The 15,815-nt window shown below is 42.6% G+C and overlaps 1 protein-coding gene across 1 annotated transcript in view; it reads left to right on the forward strand.

Annotated features, from left to right (window-relative positions):
* Vwa8 (von Willebrand factor A domain containing 8) overlaps positions 1–15,815 on the forward strand; it is a 304,908-nt gene that overhangs the window by 145,647 nt on the left and 143,446 nt on the right. Inside the window, exon 21 of the mRNA XM_075950004.1 lies at positions 9,873–9,949. Coding sequence (XP_075806119.1) covers positions 9,873–9,949 — 77 coding nt within the window. The remainder of the gene's footprint in view (positions 1–9,872; positions 9,950–15,815) is intronic.

Raw genomic sequence — 15,815 nt, forward strand, 5'->3', positions numbered from 1 at the left:
AGAAAAAGGCAGCAGGCTGAGCACTCCTGATTTTGCTGCCTGGGGTGGTGTAGCCACTGTTTTCTCTGAAACAATCCGGGAACCCACAGTTTCTTTATAGGTTTTATTTTGAAATTAAGCAAACTGTAGCAATGCTCAGTCTCCTTCCTTTCTCTTTCTAAAGCATTGGTGACAACTCAGGAACCAGAGTGAAGTGAAGCTTTGGGGACTAAATAGGACAGAGACGGCGGCCGTGCCTCGGCGTAGGCGTAAACACAATGGATGTTCTTCATAGGCGCTGTGGTGGTCGGAAGTAGGCTGCCAGCCTTCTCTCTGTGACCTAGCACTGGTGGTGGCCGGAAGTAGGCTGCCAGCCTTCTCTCTGTGAACTAGCTGGTGGTGGCCGGAAGTAGGCTGCCAGCCTTCTCTCTGTGACCTAGCACTGGTGGTGGTCGGAAGTAGGCTGCCAGCCTTCTCTCTGTGAACTAGCTGGTGGTGGCCGGAAGTAGGCTGCCAGCCTTCTCTCTGTGAACTAGCTGGTGGTGGTCGGAAGTAGGCTGCCAGCCTTCTCTCTGTGAACTAGCTGGTGGTGGCCGCAAGTAGGCTGCCAGCCTTCTCTCTGTGAACTAGCACTGGCTGGGTCCATGAGAAGCTTTGAGTGTTCTTGTGTTACCAGTAGCAGTTTTTTAGGCAAGGGGGAATTCACGGAAGTGGGTGTTGATTTTGAGGTCTGTCACCTTTTTGCCCTTATCGAACCCTTTCCCCCTTGTAGATACTCCCGTCTTTTCTACACATCTACAGCATCCGTTAGGAAAAGCTAAAAACAGGTCCACTTACAACATTCCTCAAAATAAATGAAGATAAAGTAGTTTCCATTGTACTTTGACAAATAAGTTTTAAATTTCTATTTTCAATGTGGGATTTTTCTGCCAGAGCAGTCTTTCTAGGAAATGAGACACAATTGCTACCTTTGAACCAAATGGGACAGGTGTCCTGGACTTTTATATGTTTGATGGTCACTTAGTCTATGCTGCAGATGTAGGAACTCTGCAGAATGTCACCGTGTGCCCCCCACCACTACCTTGTAATCACAGTGTTGCAACTTCTCCTTTCTTGTAATTAGGAGCCTTTTCTGGTTTTATTTTTTATTATTATGTTATCATGATATTCCACTTAACACAAGAGAGAGTTGTCTGTTCATTTTTTAACTGATGATGCTCTTTGGGGTGTAAGGGGTCTCCCCAGCTCTAGGAATACAAAGAACAAGCTTCCTGATGTCTCCTGCTTTTTTTTAACACTAGTTCACTATATCTAAATGTGTATAGACCACTAGTCCACATGCTACACAAATATTCATAGAAACCAGATTAGAGACAAGTTTACAGGTATGTATGCCATCTTTATTTTATTCTGAAGACCCTAGGAATAAATATTTGGGAAGAAGAATGATTGAGTTTTGAGAACAGTTGAATTTTACTAGACATTTGAGGGGAATGTATTTTTCTAATACAATCTAAAATGCTCGCCTACCCTTTCGTAAGAATTATTTTAAAATCTTGTCTGTTTTCTTTAGAAATCAAAGTTTAATCAACTGCACAACCAATGTCACTTGGTTTTGGTAGTAGGCAAAACTTCACAGCAAGTTATCAGCATTTGACCCAGGCTTAATGAGGTACAATTAATTATTCACAGTGACCCCTACCTCCTGAACAATCTATTAAAATCACTTGTCAATCTTTTTTTCATTTTAAGTCAACTTTTTTGGTTATCATTTTATGAAATAATAGCTACCTGCTAACGTTTCCAATCTTAACTTTTTTGATTGTTCCGTCATTCATATTTTCCCCTTGTCAAGATCGGAGTGTATGACATGGACCTTGTCACATGACATTTCCCCTTGTCAAGATTGGAGTGTATGACATGGACCTTGTCACACAGGACTTTTTATGTGGACTCTTCTCCACCTTGTGTGCTTCATGCTGTAGCATGACTCACTCTTCAGTGCTCCATTCAGCTCCACATCTGTGGTTAGACAGTCCTCGGGTTTATTTTTCTGCTAAATCTGAAGTGTTTCTTTCCAGTCTCCAATGGACTCAACAGTGTTATTTCACAACTGATTTTTCAGTCAGGTTCCATCACAGTCTGACCAATGCACTGAGGTGGGTGCCTTCCATGTCTGTTTGAGGTTCTATTCAGGTCAGTGTTTGCTACTGTGGCAAACTCCTGAGAGAAAGGACCTAACAGGAAGAAGAGTTCCTGTGGCTCCATTTCAGAGGTCTCAGCCTTGGCTGACCAGCTCTGCTCCACTGGCTCACCGCCAGCCTTAAACCTCATGTTGGGAAGACATGGTGGAGGGAGACACTCAGCTCAAGTGAAGCCTGGAGCTATGTAAAGCTTCAGAGGCACACCCCAGTGACCCACCTCCTTCTCACTAGACCTGACCTCCAAGTCACCCTTTCCACTCTGTTCAGTCCTTTATCATCCTGTCCTCAGTAGTGCCCCCAGCTGGTGACCAGCCTTCAGTACACAAAGGATGTTTTTTCCTATTATCCTTATTTGAGAGATACTAGCCCATTCCTAGTATAAATATTTTATATAGAATTATTTCAGTATAGAGGGAATACTTTTATAAAGTAAACTTTACTCAACCCATTTAATTTCTTGAATAATTTATACAACAAAATTAAATTCATTTGTTCTAAGCTCACCATAACGTTTCATTAACTTTATAGCATTTGATTTGATCTATTTTATGTTAGAAAAGTCAGAAAACATTTGCTTTTGTGTCAGCCCAGCAGAATCGTGACCATTGTTAGTATTCTGTTTTCTGCATCTTCTTCTCTTTATTACATTTACTATGGATAGAAGTTTCACAAATGCTTGTTGACTTATCTAGTATTAAAATGCTGCACATATTTTATTGCCAAAATGAAAGAATGTGTGAGTCTTGCTAACTAGTTGAAAGCAGGCCTGAGCAGGTTGCTTCTGTGTTCATCAGGAGCACCCATGTCACTGTGCCAGCATGGTTGCCTGATAGCTCTAGAGATACTGAACAATTTGTCCGTGAATGTTCTCATCCGTTTCCCAGCTGGTGGCAACAGTGGGAAACTTGGGTAGCTCAGTGTGCTGCATTTCCAGTAACTCCAGCAGCCGAGGGTTCCAAGGCTCAGAAGTATTTGGTCTCATGAATGCACTATGCTCCCCTTTATGGTCGTATTTGGTACTTTGTGAGCTTTCCTCATTAGTGAAGACACCTGATTTGTAGCCAGGAAAAGGTTGCCGTTCTGTCATATTCTCCCCGCCAGTTTGGTTTTCCATCTTGCATTTTTAGCAAACCATTTTTTTTTTCATATTTATTTTGGATTTGTGTTTTCTTCTTGAGGACATGTTGATCTTCCTGTCCCCTCCATGGCTTGTTTGGGGTACTAATGTCTAGCCATGTTTCCCAAGTGTCTGTGCTGTTTATAGTAGCAATGTATTTGTTTCCTAGCTGATTGCAGGGATGTAGATCTTGCTCCTGCGTGAAAAGGGCCGTAGCCTCTGGCAGGAAGCTTTATGATCAGTTGTGTGGGAGCCATATGCTTGAAGTCTTTGTCTTCTTATCTTGGTTCTGCTGCAAGATCCCATCTTCATGAATATTTAGGGTTACTTACTGTTCATTTTCAGTGAGCTTATTTTTCTGGTGATATAAATAGCTTGTTTTCATTGAGAGAACATGGAAAAATAAGCAATTGACACTGATTATATAGCAGCAGTCTCCTTTGTTGTAAGATTAAAGAATAGTATTGAGAGACTAATTAGCCTAGGACTTCATATTCAGATGAGTAAACCTAGACCCAGACGATGGCAAGACACCTCATCTCAGAACAGTTGAGCAAAGATTATAGCCCAGGTGTCCAGAGTCCTAGGGTAATATACTTTAAGACATGTTAAGCAAAGAATTTGAAGGTTTACCATATAGTAAAAATTTCTCAATTTAGAAAGCCAACTAGAATTTCTTCTGGTTATTACCATTTTTCTTCTTTGTTATTGTTTCCTATAGGCAGTATTTAATGAAAGTAGTTACTTTTCTAAAAAGGAGCTCAGGATGGTATTGAAAGAACATTTCTAAATAAACAAACTGAAACAATACTGTTCAGACTATTCAAGAATGGAGGGAAACTGGAAAGAAGGACAAAGTAAGACTTCTGTGTAGAGCAAGAGTTGCGCTCTGTCGATGGCCAGCCCTGTCCTGGAACTACTTTAGCGCTCTACTGCAGAGAGGGCTGGCGTGTCCTTCGCTGGCTACCTGCCAGAGTCTCAGATCTCAGGCTCGACGTTCCCAGCTACTTGGTGGAGTGAATTGAAAGCCTCGGATCGGACAACTTTTGTTTGCTTCCATGTCATCGTGATACAAAGTCTCCACAAATCAGTCATGGAAACTGCCTCCTGCCTTCTGTCTTACGTGACAAAATACAGAATGCACCTGAAGACTGCGCACCAAAACGGACTTGGCTTCACGGTCCCATGCGCTCAGGGCGTTCACTGCCTGGAACCTAATTAACCTCACTCCCTCCCAGCACATTGCTGCCTCCGTGTCCACAGCTGGTGTGAGCATCTGAGCCATTCTGCACTGAAGGGGCATTTGTGCGTGAGAGAACTCTGTAATCCCGCCACTTTCTTTGTACACAGAATTTTATCATGAAAAACAGAAGGCCCCTACAAGAGGTGTCTGTCCCCTTAAGTTCACAGTGGACCTGGACTTCCTCTTTCTTTTCTCCCATGCATGGCCTCCTTCCTTCAGTTTTGTGGTTATTGCCTGAAGGCTATGCGTGAACCAGGAACAACAGGTGTCTAACCAGAGGGCTGCCCACTTGCTGAGGCTCCTGACTTACTGGAGTGGCGGTTTGGAAAGATAGAAGACTGACTGAGAGAAAAACAACCGAGTGGTCAGGCTAAGAGAAGTGAAATGAGGGTGGCTGGAAGATGGCTGACGAGAAGAATGGGCCTGTGGTCAGAAGAAATGGTACAACAAAAACTCAGATGTGTGAGCTGTTCTGGAGACGGGAGGCTGACAGGAGCATGCGCCATTGAGGCAGAGTTTGCCTCTGCTGTGGGGTTCATCAAGCCTTTCAGTCTCAGGGCTCAAAGCCTTTCTGGACAAATTTCCCTCTGCCTGATTTCCATTTTTCTTGGCCCTTTCCTTCTCTTTTTCTTTTCCTTCTGTGATAGAGCACAGATAAAGTGTCCAGGAAGACAGCTCTAGATCCCTTTCTTTGGTAAAAGATTCAATTGTCCACGGACATGGTTTCTGTGGCCCCAAGCTCTTCTCTCAGAGTAACTGGAGGTGTACACGCTTCCTGCCTTTGGTTTGAGTACAAACTCTGTGCCTCCTGCTCCTCTGAGAGTCTCTCCACGTTGCCACGAAGAACTCAACAGGGCAATGATGGAAAGAGCAAGTTTTATGAGACTCCCAATTCCTTCTCCTATTTAAAAGATTTCACTCACTAAGTATATCTCTCCACCTATGTAAGAGTTTATTTCTTGTTAATTTTACTAAAAGAGACAAGTTGCATCTATAGACTGGTAGCTAGTAAGGACAGATCAATATGCTCAAGGGTAATAAGAAAATATTAGCAGGTAATTTTTGAACAATTACACATTGATAGTGTTTAATGTTCTACGTTTCCTAGTGAGAAAGGGGAGTGTATGCAATTGTTATAACAGAAAAATTAGACATTATTTATGTACTTATTCAATTAAAGTAATCCTGAGGATTTTCTGCCTTAGGCACAAACTGTGATTAAAAGGAACAAACGGCTGTAATGGTTTTGTTTTGCTCAGGATATTTACAGAAATTCCTTCCTAGAGTATTCTTTCGGCATTTCCTCGAAGGAACTGAGAGCATCTTAAAGTGAAGTAGGAAGTGACCCTGAGATCCCTGCTTTAGGAGATGAGCTAAACAAATGGTGGGCTGTTCTGTGGCGAGGGTGAGAAGGCAAGTGGAACTCTTTCCAGAGGCAGCCAGGGAGAATGTGCCGCTCTAGAGCCGAGACAGGGAATTCAAGAGGAAGAAACAGATGTGGGAAACAGGCCCTTCAAAATAAACATGTCCAAAATTAAACTGTCTTTGTAAACTTCCCTCCCTTACCCAGTGAGCCTGAGTTTCCTCCCCCACTTCTTTCTCAGTGAATGGCCTGGCCTTGCCACTCTCCGCCCAGGACAAAGATTAATTTCTTCATCCCCTTACTTCCGTCACATTGTGATGCTAGCGCCCTTTCCTAGCTGGCTCCTCATCTCTTGATTCTCTCTGTCCTTGGCTTAGCCCATCGTCTCCCAACTGTTTCCCTTTGCTGTCACTTCCTTCTCTCTGCCATTCCTGCAGACTGGTTTTCCAGAGCTGAAAATCTGATCCTATAACTCCCCAGCCTCAGTGGCTGCTCTTGGAAACAATGCAAACCCTTGGCTGCCAAGGCTCTGCCACAGTTAGAGCCCACGTCCTTTCCTTACAGCTCCTTCCTACTCCTGCTCCGACTTCTTGCGGACCTCACTGGATTACTGTACCCACAAGTCTCCCTCACGCTGCTCTCTCTACTAGGATACCCCTGCTTCCCACTTCCCTGCACCTCCTAATTCCATGGGGCTTTAAATCAAATCTCACATGTGCAGGGCCTTCCCAAGCTTTTTGTTAAATCTTAAAGCATCTTGGATGCCTATAATGGCCACATTCCCAAGGGATCTAACAGCGTTCCCTTGTGTTCTGTACTGTCTAGGAAATGACCTGGGAAAGCTGAGCTTTAAGCAAGTTTCTAAATGCAGAGCAGGCAAACATAGAGGAACGAAGATCAAGTAGCAGAGAGAAGCAGCAGACACAAAAACGTTATCAAACCAGATGCTTACAACTCCAGCAGAGACAACTAGAGCAGTCCAGTTAATAGGGCAAACAGTGACGTCAGATTCTGGGGCTTCTCCAAAGACTGCCTAGAGAAGCCCCACTGAGGTAGCTAGAGAAGCCTTCATTGAGAAGGTCTCTCCTTTGGTGAGCTTTCTTGGAATGAATTATTAGCATATAGAAAATGGCATCAAACCTGGGCACTTATAGTCATCCAGCAGAAACTAACCAAGAAGCACTGACTCAGTCATGCTGGGCTTCTGGACTGAAGTCCAGGCACAGCGGAGCAGTGTCTGCACGATTGAGCTCGGGCCTCCCCTTTTCCACATACAGGATAAACAGCAGCAACCCACTGGGGAAAGGTTCACCTCTATCTCCTCTCAAGGACATGATGCTTTGACTCTGAGGCTGTTAGAGTGAGGATGCCAGCTTTCCCAAGACAGGAATTGTGAAGGAATCAAAAGAGGGCCTCTTGCTCAGTCTACTTACAAATGTATTTGTTTTGGTGTTTTTGAATTTTGAGACAAAGTTTCCTTCAGTAGCTCTGGCTGATTGTACTAGAACTAGTTCTGTACACAAGGGTTGCCTTGAACTTACAAATATCTGCCCACCTCTGCCTCCCTAGTTCTCTCTCTAAATGCATTCACCACTGTGCCCCATCCCACAATCCACTTTTAAGCTTAAACAATACATTATAATTTACCAATATTGTGTGTATTACATCTTATTTGTTTTTCCTAGTAAATGTTATGCTGAAGCATCGTCCAGGACAGTACCATGAGCCTATGTACTCATGGAGTTGACAATCAAATGAGAAGGAAGAAGGAAAGGGAGGGAAGAAGAAAATACATGGTTTATACATTGAGACTACAAAGTTCTGGTGGCATTTGAACAAGGTTAAGGGAAATAAAAGGACTTGTCTAAAATTCTGTATTGAGTGGTGGATCCATAGCTGTGCCGTCATGCTGGGCATAAAAAGACGTGTGGGTGTGAGCGGGAGTCTGCTGTGTGCAGCCCGAGTATCCCATTGAGTTGGCAGGATCAGGGGTCTCCAAGTGCCCTCAGCAACCAGGTGTGAACAGCGCAGGTAGGATGGCTCAGACTCTGGGACAAGACGGAGGTCAGAGTTTTAGGGATGCAGCAAGGAGCTGCTCTGGAGCAACTGAGCATCTTATCCTGCATCTATAGCACCTACACCGCAGGGGCCTCCCGGCTCTGCAGTGGTGGCTGATGGGGGGAGGGGCTAGCTTTTCCTGACTCACCACATTCAGGAGGTCTTTGCTGTCTCTGGTGTGACAGTGTGTCCCTGAGGTTTGCTTTTCTCTGTGATTACCCAATTTAGAAGAGCTGAAAAACTTAGCACAGACATGTTAATCATCTGCTTCTGTCTATTTTAAATCGTATGTTTGTTCCAGCATGCCATTTAAAGCTTCCATGACTGCTGTAACCGACACACAGATATGCAGTCGTGATTGTCCTTTGTGCTTCTGTGCAAAGCTTAAGTCGGGAGGGGGTAAAATCAGCTGGACACCAGGCAGATTCCTAAAAGACGAAGCGATCTGCTATCCTGGTGTCAGTGACTTTGTCAGTCTGGTGGTTCAGTTTCGGTAACCTTGAGTCTTCAGCGGGTGACTTGGTTCATTCATAAAGTATGCACAGCTTTTATCAGCCCAGAACTCCCCACCGGCCCATGGTCAGTATTCCCATAAGCCTGGTCACTGTTTATGTTTTCCTAGGACGTTCACCTCTTCGATTTCCAAACTTGCTGTATTTATTTTTTTATTTGACAAATGCTAATGTGAGTGCCTTATGTATATGGGCACTGTGCTGAGTTCTGCAAATTCAGGTGTTAGGAAAGCAGAAAGGGGCCTATCTCCCGTGGCACTTGAGGCATAGCCATTCAGTTTGACTTTCCCTTCTTGACGCCTGTAGAATGCTTTTCCTCATAAGACATTTGCCCATGTAGTAAAAGTCCCAGTGCTAATGCTGCCTTTACTCTGGCTTTGCTGTTGCTACTAGACAGCACACGTTTCCTGATCTACCTAATTTGAGGAGCTTGGTAGATGCCTTCTAGAACTGAATAAGGAGGTGACTTGAGGCCCAAATTGCCTAAATAAATTTCATACTAAGAATTATAACCTACCGCACAGGAACTAAAAACGCAAGCACCAGGATCAGATACCCAGAACCGAGCCCTGGCTCCAGTCATTGACTGCGATTGTTGGCACATTCCTTAACTTTTCTGAATCTTAGTTTATGGATTTGTGAAGTTAAGACATTCTTATTTCCTGACTGATGGCGCTACACATGTGTGGTTAAAAAAATGAAATGGCACATGAAAACATTTAACAGAAACCTTGAGAAGTTATAAGAAATTAATGCTGTTTTATTTCCCACAATATTGAACTCAGCGTATTAACTGTTGTTCTTCACAACCTAGAGGTTTTCGCTCTTTTATTTGTATTGAATCACACAATGAATACTTTCAAATAGGTACATGACATAGCAACATGGTCTACCTTCTACAAAAGGTCAGTGCCTCCAGCATGAGAAGAGGGAAGGGAAATGAGGGCGTGTCTAAGAAGAGCATATGTAGTTGGATTATAATTAAATGCCCAATTTTAGAGTTCCAGAATGTTAATGTACTTTTCAAAAGTGTAAATCAAGTAAAAGTACAGTGTTCTATTTATCTTTCTATAACTGAAAACCTATCTCTGAGAAGCTAAAGAAAAGCCATTATTTTTATATATATTTGATGCCATTTTGTAACCTGAAATCACCAATGTTCTATGATAATGTCAGCCTTAACTCTGAAACTGTAAACAAAGGTCAAGAGGTGGGCACTGGCATCTGTACTTTCCCATGCTTAGGAGTCAGATCCTCCAGTGGCCTTATGTCAGGAGATGGGCTATCCATGTTCCTGATGTGGTTTTTACTAACAACAAACCAATGTAGTAGAACTGTGAAGAAGCAGCTCCAAACCAAAGCTGCTTTGTGCTTAAAGCTGTTTGTGTAATTGCAGGGTGTAGGAAAAAACAAGATCATGGACCGGTTCCTTCACTTGCTCAACAGACCCCGAGAATACATCCAGCTGCACAGGTAGGAGAATTGGGCACAAGACCTTGAACGTGATTGATCATCTCTCTCCTACTGTGAATTAAATATACTTCCTTAAAAGCCTGCTTTATAAGCTGGCTTCCTTCCCATTCCTCCTGCTCATAGCTCCACTCGCCTTAAAAGGTAGTAAAGGACAAAGTGGGGTTGGGGTAAGAGCACTGGCTGCTCTTGCAGAGGACCCAGGTTCTGTTCCCAGCACCCGTGTGGTGGCTCACAATCACTTGTAGCTCCAATCTAGAGGGTTGGGCCCCTTCTTCTTCTGCACATACATGGTATACTCAGACACACACATACACATAAATAAATAAATCTTTTTTAAAAGGTAATAAAGCCATGCAAAATTAGCTTTTAAAGTGACTAATACCTTATAAGTATGAAAGAATAGGTATTTTGTGGATAGAGGAATGGAGCTGATGTCATCAACATCAAGGCATTCGAGTTAGAAGGGAGGTATGTGGAGGCCAAGCCTCTGCTGCTCTTCAGACGCTGAGTTAGTGTGCAGGGAAGAACAACACGTTCTGGCCCCGTGTGAGATAGGTACACAGACTATGGGAGGGGGCTTAGTACTTCTTGGCTTAGGATTCTGTGTGAATAATTTTGTTTTGTGTGGTTGGAGTGTTGGTTCAGGGATAACTTTTAAGCAAATGAAATTTCTCAGCATGAGTCATTTTAAGCTTTGTGGACTGGTTTTCATTTTAGAAATAAAATGCAGGCAGCAGATCTACTAGAAGCTAAGTACTGCAGGGGACAAGAAATATACCAAGTATTGAGCAGTTTAAAATTAGTGTAGATTATTGTTTTTCTGATCCCAGTAACAAATGCTGTGTCAAGGAAAGAACACTGGACTGCATTGAAAGAATGAATTTCTAGTTTGAGTTCTTTTTGCTAAATAACTATGAGTTCCTGAGAGAATTTTTTAGAAGAAAAAGAACAGTTAACAGGTTAAAGGACAGAGAGAAAAGGGCTGAAACAAAGTTGAGAGATGATTAAAAAAAACACGCAAAAATTCCCCATTGGATTTATACTGCTGGCTAGCCCTAATACAGGAAGAGAGGTAAACCTGGAGAGACTCACAAGCCCCGGGAACAGAGCAGTCCTTAAAAGTCTGTTGCTGTGGAATAATCTCTTTGTACACTGTGAAGATTTGTTGCTGTGATTGCTTTAATAAAGAGCTGACTAGCCTATAACTGGGTCATGTGGGAAAGCCAAACTGAGAATTGTGGAAAGAAGAGAGTGAAGTCTGGAGTTGCCAGCCTAATGCAGAGGGAACAGGGGATGTAGTGCCATGCTAATAAAGGTATTCTCATGTGGCAGAGTGTAAATAAGGAATATGGGTTAACTTAAAATGCAAGAGTTATTTAGTAATAAGCATGAGCTATTGGCCGAGCATTTATAATTAATATAAGCTTTAGTGTGTTTATCAGAGGTTAGCTGTAGGACAGGAAAACTCAGCCTATAGTCTGTGAACTGAGCAGTGGTCCCCTAAGCCTGCAGTAGGTGCTGTGGTGTCGACGGTAGCCTGTGCAGCACATGCTTCAGAAGTATGGCTGTTCATCCTTTTGATAGCTATTCTGGACTGGTCCTGCAAAAGTTAACAAGAAGCCATGAAGAACACAAACTTGCTGCTGGGGAGGTGGTGCACACCTGTAACCGGGTGCTGGGGAGGCTGAGGCAGAAGCCTGCTCGGTATAGTGACCCCAACTCAACCAGAGGAAAGGGGAGCTAAAGGGTAACAAAGGAAAGAACCTAGCTCATAATTTATTTTATTTTGGAGTTTCTTTCTCAAGAAAGATAACTGTAGGATTAAAGAAGATGGATATTTGGGATATAGCAAGGAATGCCTTGAAAAGATTAATCCTTCAGCAGGCAATTACTAGACACAGAAAGAAGCAAGATAATTAATATATATGCACTTAAGATGATGGAATTAGCATGGAGCGATTATAAAATAGTTGCCATAAATATTTTCAAGTATTTTAAAAGAGAACTGAGCAACAAGACAATAATTAGGAATCCTCAACCCAGAAAGACAACCCTGAGAAAGGGCAGCAGCATATGTCAGCAGCTAGAGTCTCCAAAGGTGGGGGGAGAGGAAAACAGAAAAATACTTGACAAGATAACAGAAGAAAAGTCCCCGAATTTGATGTAATAAGAGGAAATCACCAATAGCCCAATGCGTCTCAGGCATGATAAACAGAAAAGGAAAACCACATCATAATCGATGGTGAAAACAAAGAAAAACTCTTAAGGCCACTGAAATTGAAGACACATTGCATATAAGGGTGCAGTGATAAAAATGACCGTTGGCTTCTTTTTTTTTTTTTTTTTTTGGTTTTTTTGAGACAGGGTTTCTCTGTAGTTTTGGAGCCTGTCCTGGAACTAGCTCTTGTAGACCAGGCTGGTCTCGAACTCTCAGAGATCTGCCTGTCTCTGCCTCCCGAGTGCTGGGATTAAAGGCGTGCGCCCCCACCGCCCGGCCGTCCGTTGGCTTCTTATGAGCAGTAAATATGAGACAATTCAATAAAATGGTTGTTGTGTTGAGTAAAAGTTTTGGGTGGCGCATTAAGGAGAAATATTCTGTAAATATAAAGGAGAAGTACAGGCATTTTTAGAGCAGCACGTTTTTATCAACAAAGCTACATAACGAAGGATTTTAAAGTTTAGTATTTTCTATGGATAGGGATACAAAAATAGATCTTAATACAAAAATTTGTACAAGTAGTCACAAACAAAATCCAACAACATGACCAGGAGGGTAGCTTAGGAGAGTGTTCACCTCGTCAGAGCCAGGACCTGAGCTCAGCCCCTAGTATCCATGAGAATGCTGGGGATAGTGGTTTGTGCTTGCCTTCCAGTACTTGGAGGTAGAGGTAGATCAGTGTGACTTCCTGTCCAGCCATCCTAGTTTGCAAGGCAAGCTCCAAGCCCAGTGAGAGCTGCTGTCTTAATAAATAAATGAGTAAGTAAATAAATAGAAATTTAAATTTATGAATATGTATAAGCACACGCACTAACACACACACACATATATATTCACACACATATACCCTGATATGTAAAATGATAATATGGGCTGGGAGATGGCTCAGTGATTATAGCATTTTGCCACACAAGCAATAGAGTTGGGATCCCTAGCCCCACATAAATGCTAGATATGATAGCCTACCTGTAATTCCAGCCCTTGACAGGCAAAGACAAGAGGCCCAGAGCAAGCTGAGGTTGGTAAATTTTCAGCTCAGTTGAGAGACCCTACTTCAGTGAGTAAGGTGGAGAATAACCAAGGGAGACCACCAACATCAGCCTTGGGCCTCAGCCAGCACATGCACAGACACACAAATATACTCAAAAAGGATGATGTATAGTAAGTAACCACATGGATGTAATCCCAGGAATATAAGGTAAATAATGGCCCCACTTTTATTCCTGATTTTGTTTTTGTTTGTTGTTGGTTTGTTTTTGAGACAAGTTCTCTCTGTCCTGGGATCAGCTAAGTGGATCAGGCTGACCTCGCACTCAGAGAGATCTGCCTGCCTCTGCCTCCCAAGTGCTGGGATTAAAGGCGTGCGCCACCACCACCGGGCTCAATATTAAATATTGAACTTTTTGTGTAGAGGTCTTACTAGTTAGACTGCACTTCCCACTAACTTCATCATAGGGTTTTTTTCCTTTACATCCAGCATCGGGGCTACATTTCACATCAAGTTTAACGTGCGCAGTTGCTTTGAGAGAAACATAAATTTAAAGGACCTAAAAGTAGCTGTCTGAAAGAATGTTTAGAACTTCTGATGTGTAGATGATCACTTAAGATCTCTGCTGTGTTTATTGCGGTATCTTCTAATGGATTTCTGATGTAGCCACCTAATCAGTCCCGCTGTTTGGTTTATGGATGTCATGTGATTGAGATTAGTTACAAGAGCCATTCAGAACAATCCGATAAGTAAAGCCTTGACACACTCGGTCTTCGGAGCTTGTGCTCTGATGATGACCGTGCATAAGCGAACATGCTAGCACTTCATGTATTTGGTTGGACTCAAGGTGTCTAAAGAGAGTGACTTAAGAGTTAAGAGATTGATAGGTGCAGTTACTTTAATGGTAAAATTTCAACTGCAAGGGTCTATAGGGATATTTATACAGGTATTTGTGAAGTATATTATTCGTTTTTATGATCTTATGTTAATTTGACATGAAAGAGGACATTGAATATTTAACTAAAATAGTTCTTGAATAAAAAATACATGTCTTTATTAAAATCAGATTAGCTGATTTTAGGTGGGGTGAGCTACCAGACTGTATTTCATTTGCTACCCTTTAGATATAAAGATGAAGGCCGGGCCCACATTTGTATGATTTCTACTGTTGCTCTTGGGCTGCTTTTCTCTAGTGATTTCGTAGAAATAGAGATCCATGTCTCTAAGTGGAACTCTTAACTTTCTGTTGCAGTTCAACTGTCCCCACTGTGACAGTAATTCCCCAGCTTATTCCAGATTGGAAGACTCTGTGTCTTCCTCATGAGTTTTGAATGTGAATCCACTTTCTGTAGTCATTCAGAGTTTGGTCCATGGGTGACTTCTAGGTTAGCCTCACCTTTCATGCTGCCTTATGCTGAACACAGCCTTTGCTCTTTGAACTTTTGTCCATAGCAGCCAGTTCGTACCACTTGATAGAAAGACTAGGAGTCTGAGACAGCAAATCCTGTCCTCACAATTTTTGTGTGATTTTTAAACTCCTTGAGTCCTGATTTCTCTATATATCATAGTAATTTCTCCCAAGGTGTCTAAGAAGACTAAAAATAAGAATACGTACAGCAGTCTTACCATGGCGTCAGGCACTTGAAGATGTCTTAATGCTGAGCATCAGGCTAAACCAATAGATGTTCTGCTGTTGGTTTACATCATACAGGTAGCATGTTCCTAGTCCACAAATCTAAGATTTGAAAGGCTCCAAAATCCAGAATGTTTTGAAATCTGACATGACGTGACACAGCAAACTGTTCTGAAGAAGGTGCCACTCACGCGGAGTCTTCAGGAATAATGAGAAGTTTTTCTGATTAGAAAAGAAACAGGCCTTCTTTTGTTGAAGAGAAGGTTTATGTGAATTCTAGAAAGAAACACAGCTTTGAGGGAGAGAGGAGCAGCGGGAGAGAATATGAATGAATGAGTGGTGTGAGTGTGTGTGTGCGTGCGCGTGCGTGTGTGTGTACATGTGCACGCGAGTGTGTGTGTGTGTGTACGTGTACCTGTACACGCGTGTGTGCGTGCGTGTGTGTGTGTGTGCGTGTGTGTGTTAGACCATGTACAGGCTTACAGGCTCATGGGCCCAGCCAGGGCTAGGAGAAATCCTCCATGTGATGTAATGAAGTTAAAAACAAGATCATTTTGACTATAATCTATGGGTTGATCAAAGTCAGGTTGGACTTAAGTAACAGGGAACACTAGTGATTTATTTCAAGAATCCAAATAAAATTATTGGTCCTAACCAGCCCCGTTGGTGAAGAGAATACGAATAAGGCACTTACTGAAATGGGTTTAAATAGCTAGTTTTAGAATTGTTGATGACTGTGTGGAAGGAGAGTCTTTGACGTGTGCCCTGCAATCATAGAGCCGCACTTCCTAGGGCTCCATGTACATACAGAGATGTGCATAGTAGGTGCGGTGGGTGCTGATTTGAAGTGACTCTGCTCATTGCATCTGGATCTCCAAGCTCACTCTTGTCCACGATCAGCTTTCACTAACTAGAGGCACCCATAGATGTTTGAGAATTAAGATCCCTTGCAACTCAGGCATCTCTAGACAAGGGACCTGACTCTGTTACATAGATGCTGTAACCAGTAAAATATTGTGGTTCGTTA

The sequence above is a fragment of the Microtus pennsylvanicus genome, chromosome 15 (assembly GCF_037038515.1).
Source record: "Microtus pennsylvanicus isolate mMicPen1 chromosome 15, mMicPen1.hap1, whole genome shotgun sequence".
NCBI classification, from domain to species: Eukaryota; Metazoa; Chordata; class Mammalia; order Rodentia; family Cricetidae; genus Microtus; species Microtus pennsylvanicus.